Source organism: Bacillus rossius, chromosome 1, assembly GCF_032445375.1.
Source record: "Bacillus rossius redtenbacheri isolate Brsri chromosome 1, Brsri_v3, whole genome shotgun sequence".
Lineage (NCBI taxonomy): Eukaryota > Metazoa > Arthropoda > Insecta > Phasmatodea > Bacillidae > Bacillus > Bacillus rossius.
Genome location: NC_086330.1, coordinates 83,146,325 through 83,165,508, shown reverse-complemented (window position 1 = coordinate 83,165,508; position 19,184 = coordinate 83,146,325). Strand labels below are relative to the sequence as shown.

The following is a 19,184-nucleotide window of genomic DNA, read 5'->3' as shown; positions in this document are numbered from 1 at the left end:
GGAGTCACTGACCTTTCTCGGTGCCCTGCGCGGACTGGAAGGAACTGCGACGAGATCCAGGTAGCGAGCGCGAGTAGTCCCTGTTCAGCTGGTAAGTCTCCACCTCCAGCACCTCTGATTGGCTGGAGCCTCTCCTGGAGCCGCCCACATAGGCGTGGTCCGGGTGAAGGAAGCACAGCTCCGGACTGTTGGACTTCTCATCGCTGTCCTTGTCATCTGTCAACATTGCGCTCAGAGTTACATAGCAGGGCACAGTAAATGTACTCTTGAAATGTTCTCATGTAGCAAATTCCAGAACTTCAACTCTTTTACTTTTAGTCACTGATCTTTTCATCTGTCGAAGCAACGCACCACATGTCGTGTTTAACTCACTACAGTGGGTATGAGTCCAGAAGATAGAATCTTAAAATGAATTTTCCGCAAAGATACATTATTAGTAACTGTTTAGATTTTCATCACCAAATAAGTCATTTACTGAAAAGTGAAATTTACCGAGAAAATCAGGGTGAAAGAGAATTCATGCACACGAACATTGTTATGTCAGTAATGCCTGACTTAAAAATGTTGTGCTTGGCACTGCCGTTACCACTTAGCCATCCCAATCCAGCACAATTGAAAACGTTTGGTTTAACTTAACCACAGCACACCGGAGTAGAAAAAGAAGGTATATAACATAATCTGTTTATATATTACGACAGTTTTGTTTATCATTTTTTGGTGATATATGTTCTTTTTTTATATTCTAATTACCGAGAAGACGGGTTACTTCAGATATAAAGAAGCAAAATTATTTGGTGTCTATTCGTGTTTACTTGTTGATAAAATGTGTCTTTAAAGGTGTCCAAGTAAATTAACAACATGTGTTATTAACAAATGTTCATTTGTGACAAATTTTTAACAGTAGATGCTCTACCGACCAATGACATACCTGAGAAGGATCGCTGCAGGCCGAAGTCCGACCTCCTGACGAGTCGCTGAGCGAGTTCAGAAGCTAAGGAGCCACGGGGGGAAGCATGAGGAGACTTCCCCATCCGCAGCTGTCGAGGGTCTTCTAGTCGGTACCATGTGGGCCTGTCTTCTAGGAAGGCCTTCTTCAGCTCCACCGTGCACTCGCCTGGCATTCACAGGTCGTTAACTATGCTTTTAGCAAGCAGTTTATATTGTCATAGCAGAAGAATTTAATATTTCTGTTATTACTGCCAGAACCAAACGAAAAAAAAGGACGTAATATTCCTACAAATTATATATGTGAGAAATTGTTTTGAGAAATTAGCAAAACAGGTCTAAATAATTTTTTTTAATTAATGTTAAAAGGATTTAGATTGCTATTTTTTTTTCAAAACAAAACCTAGAAATTAATATTATTGCTTTAACAACTTCAAATATGGTCAACATAAACAATGCTGTTCAAATGTTTATCATATCTGACAGGTACTCACCTAGGAAGACACTTTCCCTATCAGGACAGTAATCCCAAAGTGTTACTTCAATAGTTCTTTCCATTAAAGATTCTCCATTTACGTTGGGAAAATCAAATGTGGCGTTCCATATGGGGTTTTGAGTAGGTTCCGCAACTTCAGACTTTGCTGTACAATTTTCACCGCTGAAACAAATTTAAAAAATTTATGTATTTATATATATATATATATCAATTTTCAAGAAACAGGATATTATATTTAGCAATCATCCAAATACAAGTATTGAAGATTGTCAGATATAAACTATTAGTGATAGCCTATGTTTGTTACATTAAAGGGTAAACACCAATCTTTTTTAGTTGTAATAGCCCAAGAAAGAAAAATTTAAGTTTTTACAAGCATCAGTTAAAGTTCCCAAAAATTGCCACCGATATTTGTTTTCTTTTTTACTAACTATGTTATAATGATTTAGACAATGATCATGATATAAGGTTTACAGTTTATTTTGAAAATAGTGTCTAATAATTTGAATAAAATAATAAGAACTAGGAAGAGTAAGCGAAAATAATAATGACATGTTACACCAGGCAGGAAAACAAAGTAATTAAGTAAAGGTAGGTAGGTTCTGCTAGAATGCAGTGAACAACAACTTGTACATTCAGCTCGCTAGATCCACGCTGTAAGGTTTTCGGGCGAGCGCTCACGTGTCGGGCAGGAGCCGCAGCTTGAGGAAAGCCTCGGGCTGGTTGCCGTAGCCGGTGTCCTCCCGAGACGCGAGATCGTCCGCGGCCAGCACGGACACGACCAGCTCGCGCTTCTCGTCGTGGTAGAACACCTGCAGCTGCACGCGGCCACTCACCTGCCTCTCCCGGGCCATCTGCTCCTGCAAGCACCCACCCGGCCGCCCGCGCGTGATCCCCTCCGCCTGCGCTGCTGCTTGACCCCTCCGGCGACCTCGCTACTCCACCAGAGCCCTGCACTCCTCGTTGCTGTCACCCCCACGCCGCTACTCACCTGCCTCTCCCCGGCCATCTGCTCCTGCAAGCACTCACCCGGCCACCCGCGCGTGATCCCCTCCGCCTGCGCCGCTGCTTGACCCCTCCGGCGACCTCGCTACTCCACCAGAGCCCTGCACTCCTCGTTGCTGTCACCCCCACGCCGCTACTCACCTGCCTCTCCCGGGCCATCTGCTCCTACAAGCACCCACCCGGCCACCCGCGCGTGATCCCCTCCGCCTGAGCCGCTGCCTGACCCCTCCGGCGACCTCGCTACTCCACCAGAGCCCTGCACTCCTCGTTGCTGTCACCCCCACGCCGCTACTCACCTGCCTCTCCCGGGCCATCTGCTCCTGCAAGCACCCACCCGGCCACCCGCGCGTGATCCCCTCCGCCTGAGCCGCTGCCTGACCCCTCCGGCGACCTCGCTACTCCACCAGAGCCCTGCACTCCTCGTTGCTGTCACCCCCACGCGGCCACTCACCTGCCTCTCCCGGGCCATCTGCTCCTGAAAGCACCCACCCGGCCACCTGCGCGTGATCCCCTCCGCCTGCGCCGCTGCTTGACCCCTCCGGCGACCTCGCTACTCCACCAGAGCCCTGCACTCCTCGTTGCTGTCACCCCCACGCCGCTACTCACCTGCCTCTCCCGGGCCATCTGCTCCTGCAAGCACCCACCCGGCCACCCGCGCGTGATCCCCTCCGCCTGCGCTGCTGCTTGACCCCTCCGGCGACCTCGCTACTCCACCAGAGCCCTGCACTCCTTGTTGCCGTCACCCCCACGCGTCCGTCTCAACCATCTCTGCGTCTTCCTCGACCCTTTTATTCCAACTCACGCAAACCATTTTTGGAAATTTGTACCAGCTACAACAATAACAGACTTCAACTATTTCACGTGTACCCCACTCAAACAATTTACTATGAATGCAGCAAACTCTTCTGAGTCCGTAAGTTAATATTTTGCATTCAGAACACTTACCTTTTGAATGCCATAACCGACTCAATCCTCCATTTCTCTCCAGATATTATTACTAACTTACCCACTACTCTCACCGCTATTTAACATTTGCTAAAAAAAATTCACCGACCATTATCTAGTATTTGACTGTTTGAGCTCTGCTTCTACTGTGAACCTCTGGCACTATTCACTGCGAATTCATTGACATTCACTGCTGCCACCGTCAGTCCCAAACACACGTGGACCCAGGAGTCCAGCATTCACTCTTACCTACGTGAATTCTTGCCTTCTGGTCACCAGTGATACTGTCATTCATTACCGGTTTGCCTACGTCTATTCATATTTAAAAATCTTTAATCATTTTTTTATGTTTCTCAACACAATGTTTTCCCCCCATTGCTAAGTGAAACATTGCATACAGATTTATGCAATTTACCAAACATTAGACTTCCGCCTCCAAGGCTATGTTTCGAAGTAACTCCACACATGTTATTTCTTTCCTTTGAAACTCAGCCAAATACTTGATAGTTAAAAATAAGATAAAAAATCCCATCTTTATGTTCAATCATAGTCCAGTAATTCAAAATATTTTCTCTTGAACCTCTCTTAAAAATAGGTAGTTACAAAAATACAGCATTAAAAAATGTTTCCGCTTCTGAAGAATGTCCAAATAACGTGTAATTTAACTACAAGATATAAAACGATTAGACTAAACAGTCACAAAATTATTCTTTTCCTCTTATATTAGTAATAGTAACCAAATAATCCTACATGATTTTATCTTAATATATTTTCCCTTGAAATTTACAGCGAACATTTGTTATGTTTATTATAATTATGACTATCTTATATTAATTCTTCAAAGTCTAAAATTGATTTATTTTAAAAACACTGTATCACGAATCTTATTTTTCTTTAAGTGGACTCTGTTCGAAACTGTATTTTTAACAAAATAGCTTTTGATTAGTAACTTTCAGTATATTTGCATTTTTTTCCTTCAGAATTTCCGTACTCTGATTTCTGTCAAAATAAAATCTTTCTAGAAATAGCACTCAGATTGTTTGAAATTATTATTTCTTATAGGAAGCAAAAAATTCACAGAAACACTCCTAAAATGCCTAGCAATTAAGTTTCCACAATTCATCCAGACATATCTACATCACTTGATCTTATTTAGAAAAAAAATCACATGAAAACTAATGATCTGCCCTTCACTTTGAATGAGGTAAGTGGTTGAAATGGATCACAATTTAACCTTTGTTATGTGATGCAAATTACAGATAGTTAAAAACTTTTTATCGTATTTCATTAATAAAGTTCCAGTCTTATCATAAATACAGAAAATATAGTGTTTTCTTGAGCATCCTTCGACGTGGCTCTCTTTTACATCTTCCGTAGTAACTGTTTTGAGTTTTACAATGATAAATGATAATCCCTTTGGCCTTGTAGTGTTTGTAAAAGTATGTAAGAGATGAGACATTAACTATCTTTGCTTGAAAAACTGTCTTTCATTAGTAGATTTGAGCTTTTTTCCTTCGGTCACTAGTCAAGAGTGACCACTGTTCCAGCAACAAGCCCCTTCGCTGATCGTATGATGTGTGTTCATTAAGATCCACCCATGTAATTCGCTCAGAAAGCACAAACTCTCACAAGTGTACTTACCATTCGTATGGTAAAGTTAGTTGCGATATTTCATAATGTTGTATTCAATGCAGCTTTCCTCTATTATACAGACGTCTCAGTTCCTTATGACCAAACTCAGGGAATCAATTGTACTGTTTATAAAGAACAAAAAACTAATTAAATTTTTTTTCGAAAAGTCATTTGTTCAGGAGATATAACAAATTTTTTGTTCTTCCAACTTTTCACGATTTTTAATGTACACAAATTCAAATGTTTTCAGAAGTAGTGTTTCAATTAGTTCATTACACCACTTGAAAAACTGCTAGATTTTATTTCTAAAGATTTTATTTTTATGATAAAGCGTCATTTTAGAAGTTTGCGAACATCATTTCAAATATTTGAAAACTTCAAAAAGTGAATTTGTGAATAGATTTTTATTTTTACTGGATTTTTAAACATTATTAAAAAAACTTTTTCATTTTAAGTATACTCATAGGTTTATCCAGACGAGAAATATAGTTGTGGTAGGGTTAGAAAATTAAGATTGAATATTAGAAAAGTGGTTCAAATTGATTTTATTTTAGGTAGGGATGGGAACGAATAAAAACTTGATAGTAAAATAAACAAGGACTTATTCATCTTCAGGAAAACTTAAACCAGGATGGTTTACATTAAGAAATAAACTGATTTACCTTGAATTTATTTGAATTAGGGCAGGCATTTTTCGCGAAAAGATCTTAATTATTAGACTGCAACAAGATATACCCGCACCTGTGGTTTCTTCCTTGTGATTGGCGGCCGTTTGCGAGAGAAGTCGTTGTATTGTTTGACCGAGCCACTCAGGACGCGTTTGCTTCCTCACTGAATTACTGTGATTGGTGTTGTAACAATCGATATGTACCTGGGAGAAACTCACCCAATTACGAAACACTGACGGTGCTACAGTGTTTTAACTTTTATCTAGTCTCGAATTCTTTTCGCGAAATCTGCATGCCCCTACAAATAATATAGGTATCTTCCGAGAGAAAAAATAAGGTTTGGCATAAAAATTAAGTAAATAAATTTAGGATTCTAATATTTCACATAACCAAAACTTAAAAGTTGACATTATAAATAAATTATTAAATTGTATGATTAAAAACCAATGTTTCTGCAAGAAAATTTACCGCTCTTTCAAATGGGCTTTTTTGTAGCCTAAATATATCTAAAATTGTTATTATTTTTATACTAGCTGCAGTACCCGGCGTTGCCCGGGATATATACACGATGATATATTATTCGCCAAATGTATAGAGCTATATGACATTGTGGTTGACATAGAGAAATGACACACAATTACTGTTTGTATGTCTATGACCTATGATTTTTTGTTTACCCACGGCGATCGGTTGAACGGCGTAGATGTTGATGCGCTGCCACGCCATGTAGCAGCGAGTTACAAAAAAAATTGATAGCAGAAAAACCTCCTTCATGAAAAAAAAAACACTTCGATTTGCCATCTTTCATGGTGATCGGTCAAACGGCGTCGGAGTTTATCAATTTCATACATGCATACCAAGATTTGTTTAAAAAATGGTATCCGTTCTCTCCTCGGCAAAATATCAGCGGGTATTACAATGCATCATACGAAACATGGGTTTCGCAGATAAGCTGAAGGTTATCACCATCACGCCGTCGAATCACAATGACGCGAGACACCAAATTCTGGCCAACAACAACAATGGAAACTTCATTTAACGTCGGTGCATTGAAGCGCCTTTCATGTCCGCCTGCTAGTTTTTTTTATCTGCATTGATCACAATTTTGTGATTATCTGAGGGCATCATTTCAATTGCAGTCTTGAATAATTTGACCAATTGATTTTGTTCATGCAAGAGTTGTTGCAGTTGCACAATAATCTCTCAATTTAGGGCATGACTTATGGCACAACGCTGATGATTTCATCATCAGAATTTTTAAGAAAGAAATCTGAAGAAATTCGCTATCTCCATTCACTGACGGCAACAATGCTCATGCATGATGGTAAATTTGTACTTGAATCTGAAAAATGGAATAAAAACTTTATTTATGAGCCTCAGTGAAACGTTGTATGATGTCTATATGATGTGTGATGCAGTCGAAAAAGTTGGGTTGAAACCTCGTTCTTCGATAATATTCGCCCCAAACGATATCATTTGTAAGTAATTGTTATACTTTTGTATGTATATTCTGCAAGAAATGCCTCGATAGAGGTTCTTGGCCATAAAGCAATAATGCCGTGTCTCTGGTGATGATATTAATTGTGGTTATTTGAACTTTCCGCTCGCACAACATAATCCTGGTGGTTCATGTGGAAATCTCAAAGCATTGCAATGTTGAAAAAGTGCTCATTGTTCCGAAGTCGACCGATACATCAACGGTGTGATTGTCTGTCGGATAATATCTGAACGCCAAACTTTTATGTCGTATTGTCACGCTTGGCAGTCTGTTTTGTCGCCGTTCCAAGTTATTTTGTGTGTAGGCTCCAACTGAGCGAGTCGAACTCGACTGTATCCGTTGTTCTGTAGTCATAATAGATCGCACTTGAGAAATTTTTATACGATTTTCTCCCAAATGGTGTCTACGCTCTTTGTCAGTCTCATTTACTCGACGATCATGTAATTGGCTTGCGTTGCGCGTACGCCGATCGATGTTTCGATGCCTCATTGGTGGCATTTATGTCAATTAACTACGAACTGAAATTAATTGAATGTTCCAATTTGATAATTTTAACGGTTATTTTATGCTATGAAAACATGTAACTGGTTTGAATGCACCAAAGATATGATAACCACTGATTTAACACTGATATATTTAATGAGGGATATGTTGTCATGAAAACCTGTGAAAGCAGAACTCTCAAACTGAACGAATTTTTCGGAATTTTCCGGTGGATTTTCCAAAACATTTCTTTCATACAAATTTGTCTTCACAATTACGAATACAAAAAAAAAACAACCATATCGGTCGAGTAGTTCTCAAGTGATGATTTTTCATAAATGAGGCAATTGATTTTTTATATACATAGATGTTAAAGAAATGAACAGCTTAAAAAAAAATTGTTAAATATCTTCTCAACAAATAACTTTCGGAAAAGTTTTGAAAGCTTATTTCATTGCTTATGAAATGTGAAATGGATTATTAGGGGTTGGCCACAAGTAACTAAGATATCCTGTGTTAAAACATGACTATAAACTAACCTCAAAGACGTAGATGTCTCTACTGAAGGAAGGCCTAAAGAATTGCAGCTTTATACTCCCGTGTAGAACATTATGGAACATTTATGTACCGGAAATGCACACTGAAAGATTCTAGAAGGTTGTGAGACCTTTTTCGACATTCTAAAATGTCTGTATGTTTTCCAGTATTCCAAAAGAATTGATGAAACATTTTTACGTATTACATGCAGCCGAAATGTTTCTGATATTTTATTTTTTAATGCATCCAGGTTTTTCGTAAAGTATATAGTGTATTCGCGATAATAATGGCATGGCCATGACCTGGACATGGGACTCGTTAAGTAGGTAGGTTGCTGTGTGGTGCCACTAGTGAACATCTCCATGAAAATAGCATCACCAGTTACTCCCATACGCAAAGCATTAAAATAAAAAAACGAAAAGGCAGTCATGGGAACTGTCGACAGAAGTGAAAACTTAAATCTTTGTTTTTAAATGTGTAATATGACATCACTTGTACGTCAAATGTACGTAAGAAAATGATTTTGGTATTATATCACTAGCATGTGGTGACGTGAACCCATAAGTTTTGCTCCTACCAAAAATCGCTCAACGCGGCTAAAAACGTTTTCACATCAAAAATAGTTTTGCCCCTTGCGCTAAGTTTTGCAGTTATCATAAAAATGTTTCAGACAATATTTTTTTCACAATATTTAGAAGATTCACAAAACGTTCGAAAGGGGTTGATATTGCGTCTACGAAGGGAGTAATACAACATTTGTTCCGTAATCTCATTTTGGTCACCTCCGGGCAGTATGAGTTGTTTGAATTAAAATATGTTTCAGAAAATGTTTACATAATATTTTGAAGGTAAGCAATAACTTTGAACGTATTAGATATTGTGCCTACTATGGAAGTTTTATGACTACACTTGTTGATAAAGCTGTAAGTATTCAGGATGATTATTTGAAGAAAATAACACATTTCACTTAATATCCAAAAACATAGTAACAGAAAAACATGAGAAAATTTTTCATTTTTAATTGTGGAGTATTCAATTGGAATATGGAATCCACTCCGTGGATTATAAATCTTCTACGACATTCAACAAGATAACCAATTTTTTATGGTCCAAATTTATATACTCTCTGTGGTTTCGGTAATTCTATGATTGTGCTTAAAATAGTGTATGCATGTATGTTACTCAGGTTGTTAAATCTTCTTACATAAAATGTAAATCTGTTTTAAATTTTATTTGCGCAACGGAATCACTGGTATCCGTTGTGAGATAATTTACATATTAAATTGTTACATTTATAAACATCAACATCACAAAAAACGGTAAATACAACAAAAAAATTATTTGCAGGTTACTTTCATGAAGAAGTGAAAACTAGCTTTGTTAGATAACTCAATTTGAACTTGATATAAGTAAAACATAATTGGCGAATGTAATTTTATTAATTTTATAAATTTATATTTCTGGTTGTAATCCGAAGAGTTTGCATAATTAAGTCTTCAGTTACTTTGGATGTACATCTCGTCATGTTGCTTTAATGAAATATAGTTTTAATATAGTATGTTGTGTCTTAAATCTCCTGTTAACATTGCCAAACAAGTGTATCAAAATGTAAGATGTTATATTTAAATGTCACTTCTTGAAACGTATTCATTCTTCATAAAAACGTGAAAAATACAATGAAATTTGATTTATATTGGCAGGCGCCCAAAAATATTTACATAAATGTTTAAAGATAGAAAAAATTTAAAACTAATGACCTGTTGTGATTTTTTACTTTGGATTTATATTATTGAAAACAAAACGTTACACACTTAAACATGCAATGGTGTATAACCTCCATATATACCACAAAATGCAACTACGGTGTCGTTTATTATATATTACTGTAATTGTATTTTGTCACATATATTAAAACTTTCAACTTGCGTAGCAAAACCTGATTTTGCTATAAAATGGCTTTTGTGATTTTACCACACCAGTCACTTTTAGGACTAAGACAAATATTCGGGACCGAAAAAAGGCGAGTTCAATAATCTGAAAGCTAAATTTCACCGTCTTTTATGCTTGGAATTTATGTAAGCTAGCACTTAATTTTAAATTTAGCGAATTGGTCTTCGTTTTCTTGCAGATTTCTTGTTGACTCTGTAATAACTGATACTATGTGTAAAAGATTATACGAAACTAAAAAAAATGGAAAAATATTGATTTGTTGAGAAATTAAAAATGAGAGTTTTTCCGGCCCCGTGTGATATTTGTTCATTTAGAAAGAAACTTGTTTGCTTCCTTTTAAAGTCTGATTTATTAGGTGTATTTTCCCTTTATTCTTATTATATAAAAATACATCTTTTTAAAACACAATATATACCAAAAACAAATATATATATAAATATAATTTTCTGATAGTATGATAAATCTGTCAGGAAAGTAGCCATTAATAATTTCTTGATAATTTGGATTTGGTCTAGATGTCCCAGATGATTACAAAACCACACACATGAAGAGTTTCTTTCTAAACGAGTCAGCTAAACATAGAGAACTTTAGACACGTATTGGAAATGAAATGTGGAAGGAAGCGGAGACAGGGGGATGGCACAAGGACGTTAAAGCATAAGGAAATGAAGAAACTAGAATGAGGCAAGTCAGTCTCATGCACTAAATGCATTCCAATAAACAAGCGATCAGCCACACACAGTCTTACAATCAAAAGTAGATCTATGTTAGTACAAGGAAATAATTTTAAGTTTTTAAGTTATGGAAGTGAAACATACAGGTTTCTCTGAATCCCACGCGACAACACAGAGGATATTACAGGTCGACACAACCAACAGCACTGTGAGTTTAGGTGACGTCACACTTGTAACTACCGCTGTTTACACACAATTTGCCAACAAAGTGAAGTCGTCAGAGACCGCTGCTCTGGGTGTGGTAAACAGAGGAGGACACAGGCTCAGACACCGGGACAAAAATTAACGAAAACTAATAGAAGAAAAGCTGCGAGAGTCAGAAGAAACAGAGGACACAAACGCAACAAAACAAAATGACTGTGCCAGATGGGACGTGGGGGAAGTTTTTTTCGGCGGGGCTTGATGGTTAAAACAATGAAACCAAATTACTTGTAAGGAAAAGCATTTTATTATGTATTTTTGTTAATACATCACAAAAATAAATTAGAAAGATATGTTTATATGGCTAAGAGTAATAAATGCAGACGTAAAAAGATCTTTTTATCTCTTCAGTATAATCCAGTGAATATTATTTACAAAAAATTATATAGTCACATTACCACATACACACACAAGCTAAAAAAGATTTTTTTTTTTACTATCGGGTACTGAAACGCGAAGGAAAAAGTAGCACATGTATGGAAAATGATGGAACTGCGCGTAATTATCTTCATTCTTAGAAAATGGTAGATATATCTACATAACAGAAGCGAAGGAGATTACTGTGCTGCAAATCACAAGTGTCACTTTAATACATTATTTGCGTGTATTGTTCTCGTTTTTAGTTCACAACATTACACACGTGTGAACAGCAAAGCGATATTTTAATTTTTTTTTCGGAATTTGTTTACGCATGAAAAACAGGTGAAACATATTATAGTCGAGGCAAAAAGTTACTTTTATGTTGTTTTCTATTTGTTCCGAATGAATAAAAAAAAATTATGGATTAATTCTTACTTATTTTTGGGGTCCAGCGTTGAAAACTAAACTCGTTCTGTGGGCTTTTTAGTTTGACGTGCAACCACAAGTCGAAGTCTAGTACATTAATGGAAAATTACATAACAGAGAATTTAGTCATACAGCCCCAAATTAAATTTTCATAATTTGCAACTCACTGAAAATACATTAAAAGAAACTTTTTTTCCGTCGGTTTCATTGACCAAATATACCTGAAAAATATTGTTTATCAAATAATGTTCCCCAAGCACTAGAAACAATTGTGTTATTTATTTATTTCTTGATTTTGTTGGCATAATTTTGTTTCCCGGACGGCTATCACTCTATCCTACGATCCTTCGCATTGCAACGATATTCAGAGAAGCAACGATACACGAACTTATACTTGATCACAGACTCTCAAATCACAACAAACGCTTTTCAGACGTCCTCTATCTTTTGTAAATATTCAACAGTCTAATTTTAAAGTATAATTTAAGCTTATGCCTTTTAATGTTTTTATTAATATTTATAATCAGATTGTCATTTATATTATTTAACACATGCTTTTAGGTTATGATATTCTTATTTAACATTATCATTGTAATTATAAAACTAGCAGTGAGTTTCATTCGTAAAAGGTTGATTCAGTAATGTCAGAAGACACCGTGTGATATGGTATGTATTCACATAAATGTAGTTTATTTTAGAAGGTAGTAAATATCAAGATATAAAAATATATATTTTAAATAAAATAAAGAGTTAATATGTGGCATAACACTGCCTCTAAAAAAATTAACTTACTTCAAACGCCAGGGCAACTAATTGTAGACATATACGATTTCTCCTGTTTCTAAATAATTTCTACGTTGTCTAAATATTTAATCATGCTAAACACACCATCTACAGTAAATACTTCTATTTTAGGTTTAACACATACAAAAAATAGTTTAAACACACACACATAACTACACTGTAATGTTCAATTCTACTCCTACATAGTTAATGATTCTGAGCTGTTACCACTTACTGGGATAACTTTTAAACTCAAGAATTGGTAACACTTTTTTAACATGTCCCACCTGGCACAACGAAATCGTAACAGCTAATATATAAACTTTAAAGTACGTTTCTTATGTACAAGAGTATTGAAAACCTTTGGCATCGTGACACTTGATTGTTCTGGTGTGAAGAATGGAACAACACTCACCATTGCGAAGAGGCACTGGCGAGAAAGACCCCTCCAAGACACGTGACTCGCTAAACTCACCGAGAACATTTATCCGTGGGTATCGAAACAAGACCGATGTTGCACATCTACGGATGATATAGTTTTCTCACTTGATAATACATTTGATGTGAATGCGTTGCATTATATATGAAAACATTATTCAGTTGTATTCATAAACACACGGTAATTTTGTGATGGAAAAAGAATAAGCTGTCCTACCATAAATTAAAACATTTAAGGTTTTAAGTTTGTAAAGAAAAGACATTTATCTCCAAAACAATTATTAAAAAAATATGAAAGAAAATGGATTTAAATTGTAGTATAGTAGTATTTATTCACTAATCCTAATTGGAATTTCCAAAGAATAATATCTCACCTAGTCGCAAAGCCATTTCTGCTGATAAAAATAGAATTAAAAAATAATTATTTATTTGAAAGTAGTTTGATGGAGTTGTGATTGTGTTAAATGATTAATTTTTTCAAATGCCGTTATTGTAATGGTCATAGAAAATTCAGTAGCACTGAAATATAAATAAAAATACATTATAATTATAGTCAACAAATTCTCAAGATACGTTGCCCCATAAAAACCTACAAATTTAAGAAATATAATGTTAAAAAAATACGAGTATTAACATAAAGCATACTATACAGAAGAAAAACAGTTTCTACACAAAACATTAAACATTGTGGTGTCATATGCAATGGTGACACTTGCTTACAAAACTATAATAGTCCATTTATGTGCCTTCAACAACTAAAATTTGTTTATGACAATCGGACTGTGTACTTTTTGAGATATTAATTTGGTTAAGGGTAATATGTTAGCAGTACCAGTACTCACTACCAGTAAAGACTCACTTTGGAGAAGCACATGATGTACAAAAATAAGTTATATTTAAATTGTACTATGATTATGTAAAATATAAGCTGTAGAGATAAAATAATCTGCTTTGATCAACTACTCTCAAAACAAATGTGCGAAAAAAAAATTTTTTTTTGAAGTTATTATTTGCACTACATTAGATTGTAAAATCAAAAAAATTACGATACGTTCTTATAAAACGGCGAAATAAAAAATGATATATAAATTTAAAAAAAAACTTTGCACTTTAAAAGGAACTGAGGATTATCTAAATATTCATATTTTACAGCCAGAAATAACTGGTTCAAGTTTGCACACGCATTTATGATATACGTTGTATTTGTATTGTTATGTAGTTTGTGTTTTTAAAATATTCAAGTTACAAGAAAACTTTAAATTGTTGAAACTCAATAATTTTTTAAGTGTAAACTTCTATGGGAAGGTATGGATAGGGAGTAAATTCATGTAGCCTAAGTCGTCATCGACATGGTCACGTGACGTGTTAACGATAACACTATATCTGTTTCTATTAGTGTTCAAATTGTGTTATTGTTCAAATTTTATTTTAAATCTTAAGTATACGATTACTGTGCAGTAAAAAGTGAGTGTAAAATATATGAATATTCTCATATAGATATATAGTTTGAATAACGAAGAAAACGGAGTCTTTGTAGCAATATACCTAACCAAAAAATTAAGAACATCATTATTTATTTTTTTAATACCTACAATTACTATGCAATGCGTGTTTTATAGTAACTTAGGAGTTATTTTACTAACGTAATTAAACAAATTTTTTGTGTAATAATATTTTTTCGTAAAAATTGCGAAAAAGTCTCTTATTTTTATCAAAAAATATTTTCTTCTGTTACACAATTATATTTTACAAAGTCAGTATTTCTTATTTTAAATTATATTTGTATTTTATTAATTATATTATTAATATTTATAATAGTTACTTTGATTTACAAGTTTTCATTTAAGATCAAACAATTAATTTGTATATCCAAAAATAACAACTGTTTGTTTATAGTTTTAGGTTTTCACTTCTGTCGGCAGTCCTCATGACTGCTTTGAAATTTTTTAATTTGAACATCTACGTACCTTGCAATAATCGTCTACAGAACACAATTTTGCCGTTGTTAATTTAGTAAATGCAACTTTGCCTTGATTATATGATAATATTAATACAATTTGACTTCAATTAAGTCTATAATATTTTGAAGAATGTTACCATGACACGATTTATGTAATGAAGCTTTTACAAAAAGGGTACTAGTTTTCTCTGTTCATGCGTGTAGAACAATATGGGTTATAGCTTTACAATCCTGATACACTTTTTTTTAAACTACTCCGTGCTTAACAAAAAGAAATGTGTTTTCATTCTAGCGAAGCTAAGAGAACGATTATTTTTTAGATGAGTGTTGTTAACATTCTTGTTTACCTGAACCACAATCACAATACCGTCACATAAAATTACCTATTTACAGATTACATTTTACGCTATAACACACATTTAACATATAAAATGTAGGTCTGACACGCTTAAAATTATAAACTTCAACACTCAGTTTCTCTCATGGAAATCACAAAAAAAATCAAGTGCACTTTAAATTAGGCCAGAAGCACTTGCCAAGAACTTATGCACCAGTTTACAAGTAAACATTTATGTATTACAGTTTACTGTCACACAAAATAAACCAATAAAAATAATATTCACGCTCAAAATTGATATTCTCAAAAGCTATTAGCTCAGAAGGTCCATGACATTGCAGTGTCGTTGAAACTTTCAAATATCTGCTTGCCAATGTGCGATCTACGTTTGATTGTACGGAAGCATTCCACAATATTCATAACAAATATATTTACAAGTTTTGACATCCAACAGTTAGAACATCAATATAATAAGTAACAATATCACAGAAAGAAATCACACACGAGGTTTGTAGGTACAATTGGTTGCCTGCTGTTTTGTAAGCTCTTATTTACATCACATTCACTGGACTATGATTATAATGAACTGAATTTAACTTGTGAAGTTGATATTGCCAAACAAATCTTTACATATAGATTTAGTTATCATGTTCAAAAGACCAGAAAGCTCTTAATCCTGTTGATAGAGATTACATATTTTTGCTACGAAGGTAATGTTCAGTCAAATATTTACAAATTATGTATAACAGATCGTTCAAATGTTAAGCATATTATTGTCGGTTACCATCAATTACCCATTCGTTAAATAGTCAAATCTAAGGTTATTGTCCCGGGAGCATTCTGTAGTTGCAGTAAATCTTCGATACTCGTCTTCATAACAATGAATTGTTGTCAGAAGAATGAGTATGTTAGAAACTATAAGAGATAATAGAGTAAATTGTTAAAAATAATAGAATATTTTTCGTAAACAAATTGTCACAATGTTTTTGAGAGTAAGGTTTCATATTAATCTTTGATTGCAAAAATCTTATCCTGCAAAAAAATAAAAAACAAATTTCGTTTTGTTAATAGAATTTAACAATGCATATTCCCTTCAAATATTGCATCAGTTAACAAATCAATTCCATAAAACTCCATGCGGCGAAAATTTTTCAAATGATTTAATTCAATGGATCCATCACTATATTTCATCCTTCGCACTAATAAGTGGTCGCATAAAATTTTTTTCGACCAAGGTTTTAAGGTAATGTTTAAATGGTTTACAATAAGTGTGTACGAATTTTATGGAGTACGCAGTAAGAAAGTTATGAATTTTTTTTAATTTTACTTCATACCTTGTTTTTTCAACCTCCCAATAAAAATTATTTCAACCAAAAGTTTTAGATAATGTTAAAGAATTTCACAATTAATTATAACGAATTTGATAGTATATCAACTATAGGAGTTATGATTTATTTTTGTCCTTCAACCTTGTTATTTACAACTTTGGAGTAGTGGTTGGTCATATCAAAATTTATTTCAGACCAAAGTTTTAGATATTATTTAGAATTTATGTGGTCTGGTGTAGTTATTGACGCATACATAAGACTCCTGTCAGGTAAAGAATTAATTTCGACGGGTATTCAGAATTTAAAGACTTCTGAATGTTCTATTATAATGGCAAAATGAGTGTTGTAAACACGGTCTATAAAGCATCATAGTTATGTGGTGGAGTTCGTGAGACAGTATTCGACCACGGCTTGTCTGAAGTCTTTCAGTAGAGCTGGTGTCTAAATTCGTTCGGAGCCCATTACTATAATTTAAAATTGGTGGTGCCTTCCTTAAATTCGACTCTTTTAAACCTTAAGAAGTTTTATGATGTTACATTTATAGCAAGTTATGCCTAACATTTGAACAAAATTGTAACGAAAAATATGTTTTAACAAAACGTCATAGAATGGTAGGATTAAAATCTTTTTATTGTAGTTTGCTGCTGGGGCAAGTCATTTAATTACCCTCTTTACCTTAAAAAGTGCCTTGATTAACTCACAACACCACACTTATAATTTTAAATAATGAAAACTGTTTCAAGCCAATGTCACCAGAATGCTCGCCAGTCAAACTTTGTCTATTATGCAGATCCAATAATAAATGAATGTATAGTATATTTCGAGGATTTGCTGCAGCGTTCACCATAAAAAAACATCATCTTGTGCTCGTCAAAATACATTCGAATTTGAGGATGCAATTTATAAGTATTGGCGGTGCCATTCACAATCCTCTGGGTGCAATTCGCGTGCAAGACCGATCCAGTTACAAAGCCAGCGGGCATCCACTCGAACACAGTCGGTACAGGTAGACATCTATGCTCTCAGGGGATAGGGGAGTGGGGGGTAGGCGAGTTCACTGCCACGTAGTGCGGCAGTCTTCTCGGAAGGAATCACATAAACACTGACAGAAATTCAAAATTTTATAAACTCTAGAGCATTCTAACTCATTTGGAACAGCTATTTCTTCAACAGCATTTACATTCCACGAAACATGCAAAATGGTTATATTTACAATTGTTTGTGGCAACATAGTAATGAAGTAACAGCGACATGCTGCCAAGCCTGCGTGCAATCCATCGTGAGAGTTTCCAGCGCTCTTGATGACGTTTCTGTACACACTTTACAAGCAGGAACTACCACTTACAGCTCTAGCTCTAGGGCCTCTGCACTAGACGGAAAGCTATGTTCTGTTGCTACCCTAAATGGCTCTAACTCTTGCCTAATGAAATTATTCTCATTCCCAAAGTCGTGGTCTAGTCACAAAGATCAAAATAAAAGCCAAACTTCCGTGCCTCCTAGTTGAGACTATGGTTCCCATGCAAGATCACAAAGAAATCAGGAACTTGGTGCAGACAACATGTGACGATAAAAGGCGCTTGCTTTCCTTTACACGTTGGTGAACCTACAAGCATACTTATTTCGAACCAAATATGCTTATATGTTGTTGCAAGCTCTGAATAAATGTGCATTAACAGATGAATTGGTCGGCTCAAAACACATAAAATTTGTATCCGCATTTCAACTAGAGTCTATCCATCTACGATGATCATGTTTTTTTTTCACTTTTGTAATAAAAAAAATGTTTGGGTATGTAGTCATACGTACGTGAGCAAGGCCACATTCTGTTGATAAATATCTTTAATTTAAAAAGTTATCGTAAGAGTAAATTTTATTAGTCGTATGGAGGATTTAGTTACATTATTGTTAAGACTGAAAATCATCATTATTTTAAATTCTAACGGTAATCTGAAAACAAACTACTTAATATGAATTTTTTTCAGGTACACATATCTTACTGAGTATTCCAATCGAGAGAAAGTCTGAAGGATTGATCAGTTTTCTGAAGCAGTTAGAGACAGATTGGAGAAAATGGAAGACACAGACACCGACTATGAGAAAATTGAGCTAGTTTTACCATAATAAAATACGACATAGTGAGAGAAAAAGAGTAAATAAAGAAAAAATAACACAATTTAGTAATAGGTCATGCTCATATTTTACGTTTATCATTAAGTAAATTTATAGCGTTTTAATTATATAATTTCTATAAGTATTTTATTTACTTACTTTTTCGTAACCACACAAAATTAAAGCTTGCCTACGACTGTCAAATCTTCGCCATTGGGAAACGTTGTTTTTAGAGAAATTATTTGACAAAATTTTACATGAAGAAATAAAAGAAATGTTTCATGGTGAAAACAGAGGACACATACTGATGCGAAAAGCTATTAAAATTATAGAAATATAAATTTTCCAC

The 19,184-nt window shown here is 34.9% G+C and overlaps 1 protein-coding gene across 1 annotated transcript in view; it reads right to left on the bottom strand.

Moving 5' to 3' along the window:
• LOC134530920 (regulating synaptic membrane exocytosis protein 2) overlaps nucleotides 1–19,184 on the bottom strand; it is a 350,617-nt gene that overhangs the window by 47,910 nt on the left and 283,523 nt on the right. The window contains exons 16-19 of the mRNA XM_063366274.1: nucleotides 2,123–2,301; nucleotides 1,440–1,603; nucleotides 929–1,114; nucleotides 13–216 (exon numbers count right to left, since the gene is read on the bottom strand). Coding sequence (XP_063222344.1) covers nucleotides 13–216; nucleotides 929–1,114; nucleotides 1,440–1,603; nucleotides 2,123–2,301 — 733 coding nt within the window. The remainder of the gene's footprint in view (nucleotides 1–12; nucleotides 217–928; nucleotides 1,115–1,439; nucleotides 1,604–2,122; nucleotides 2,302–19,184) is intronic.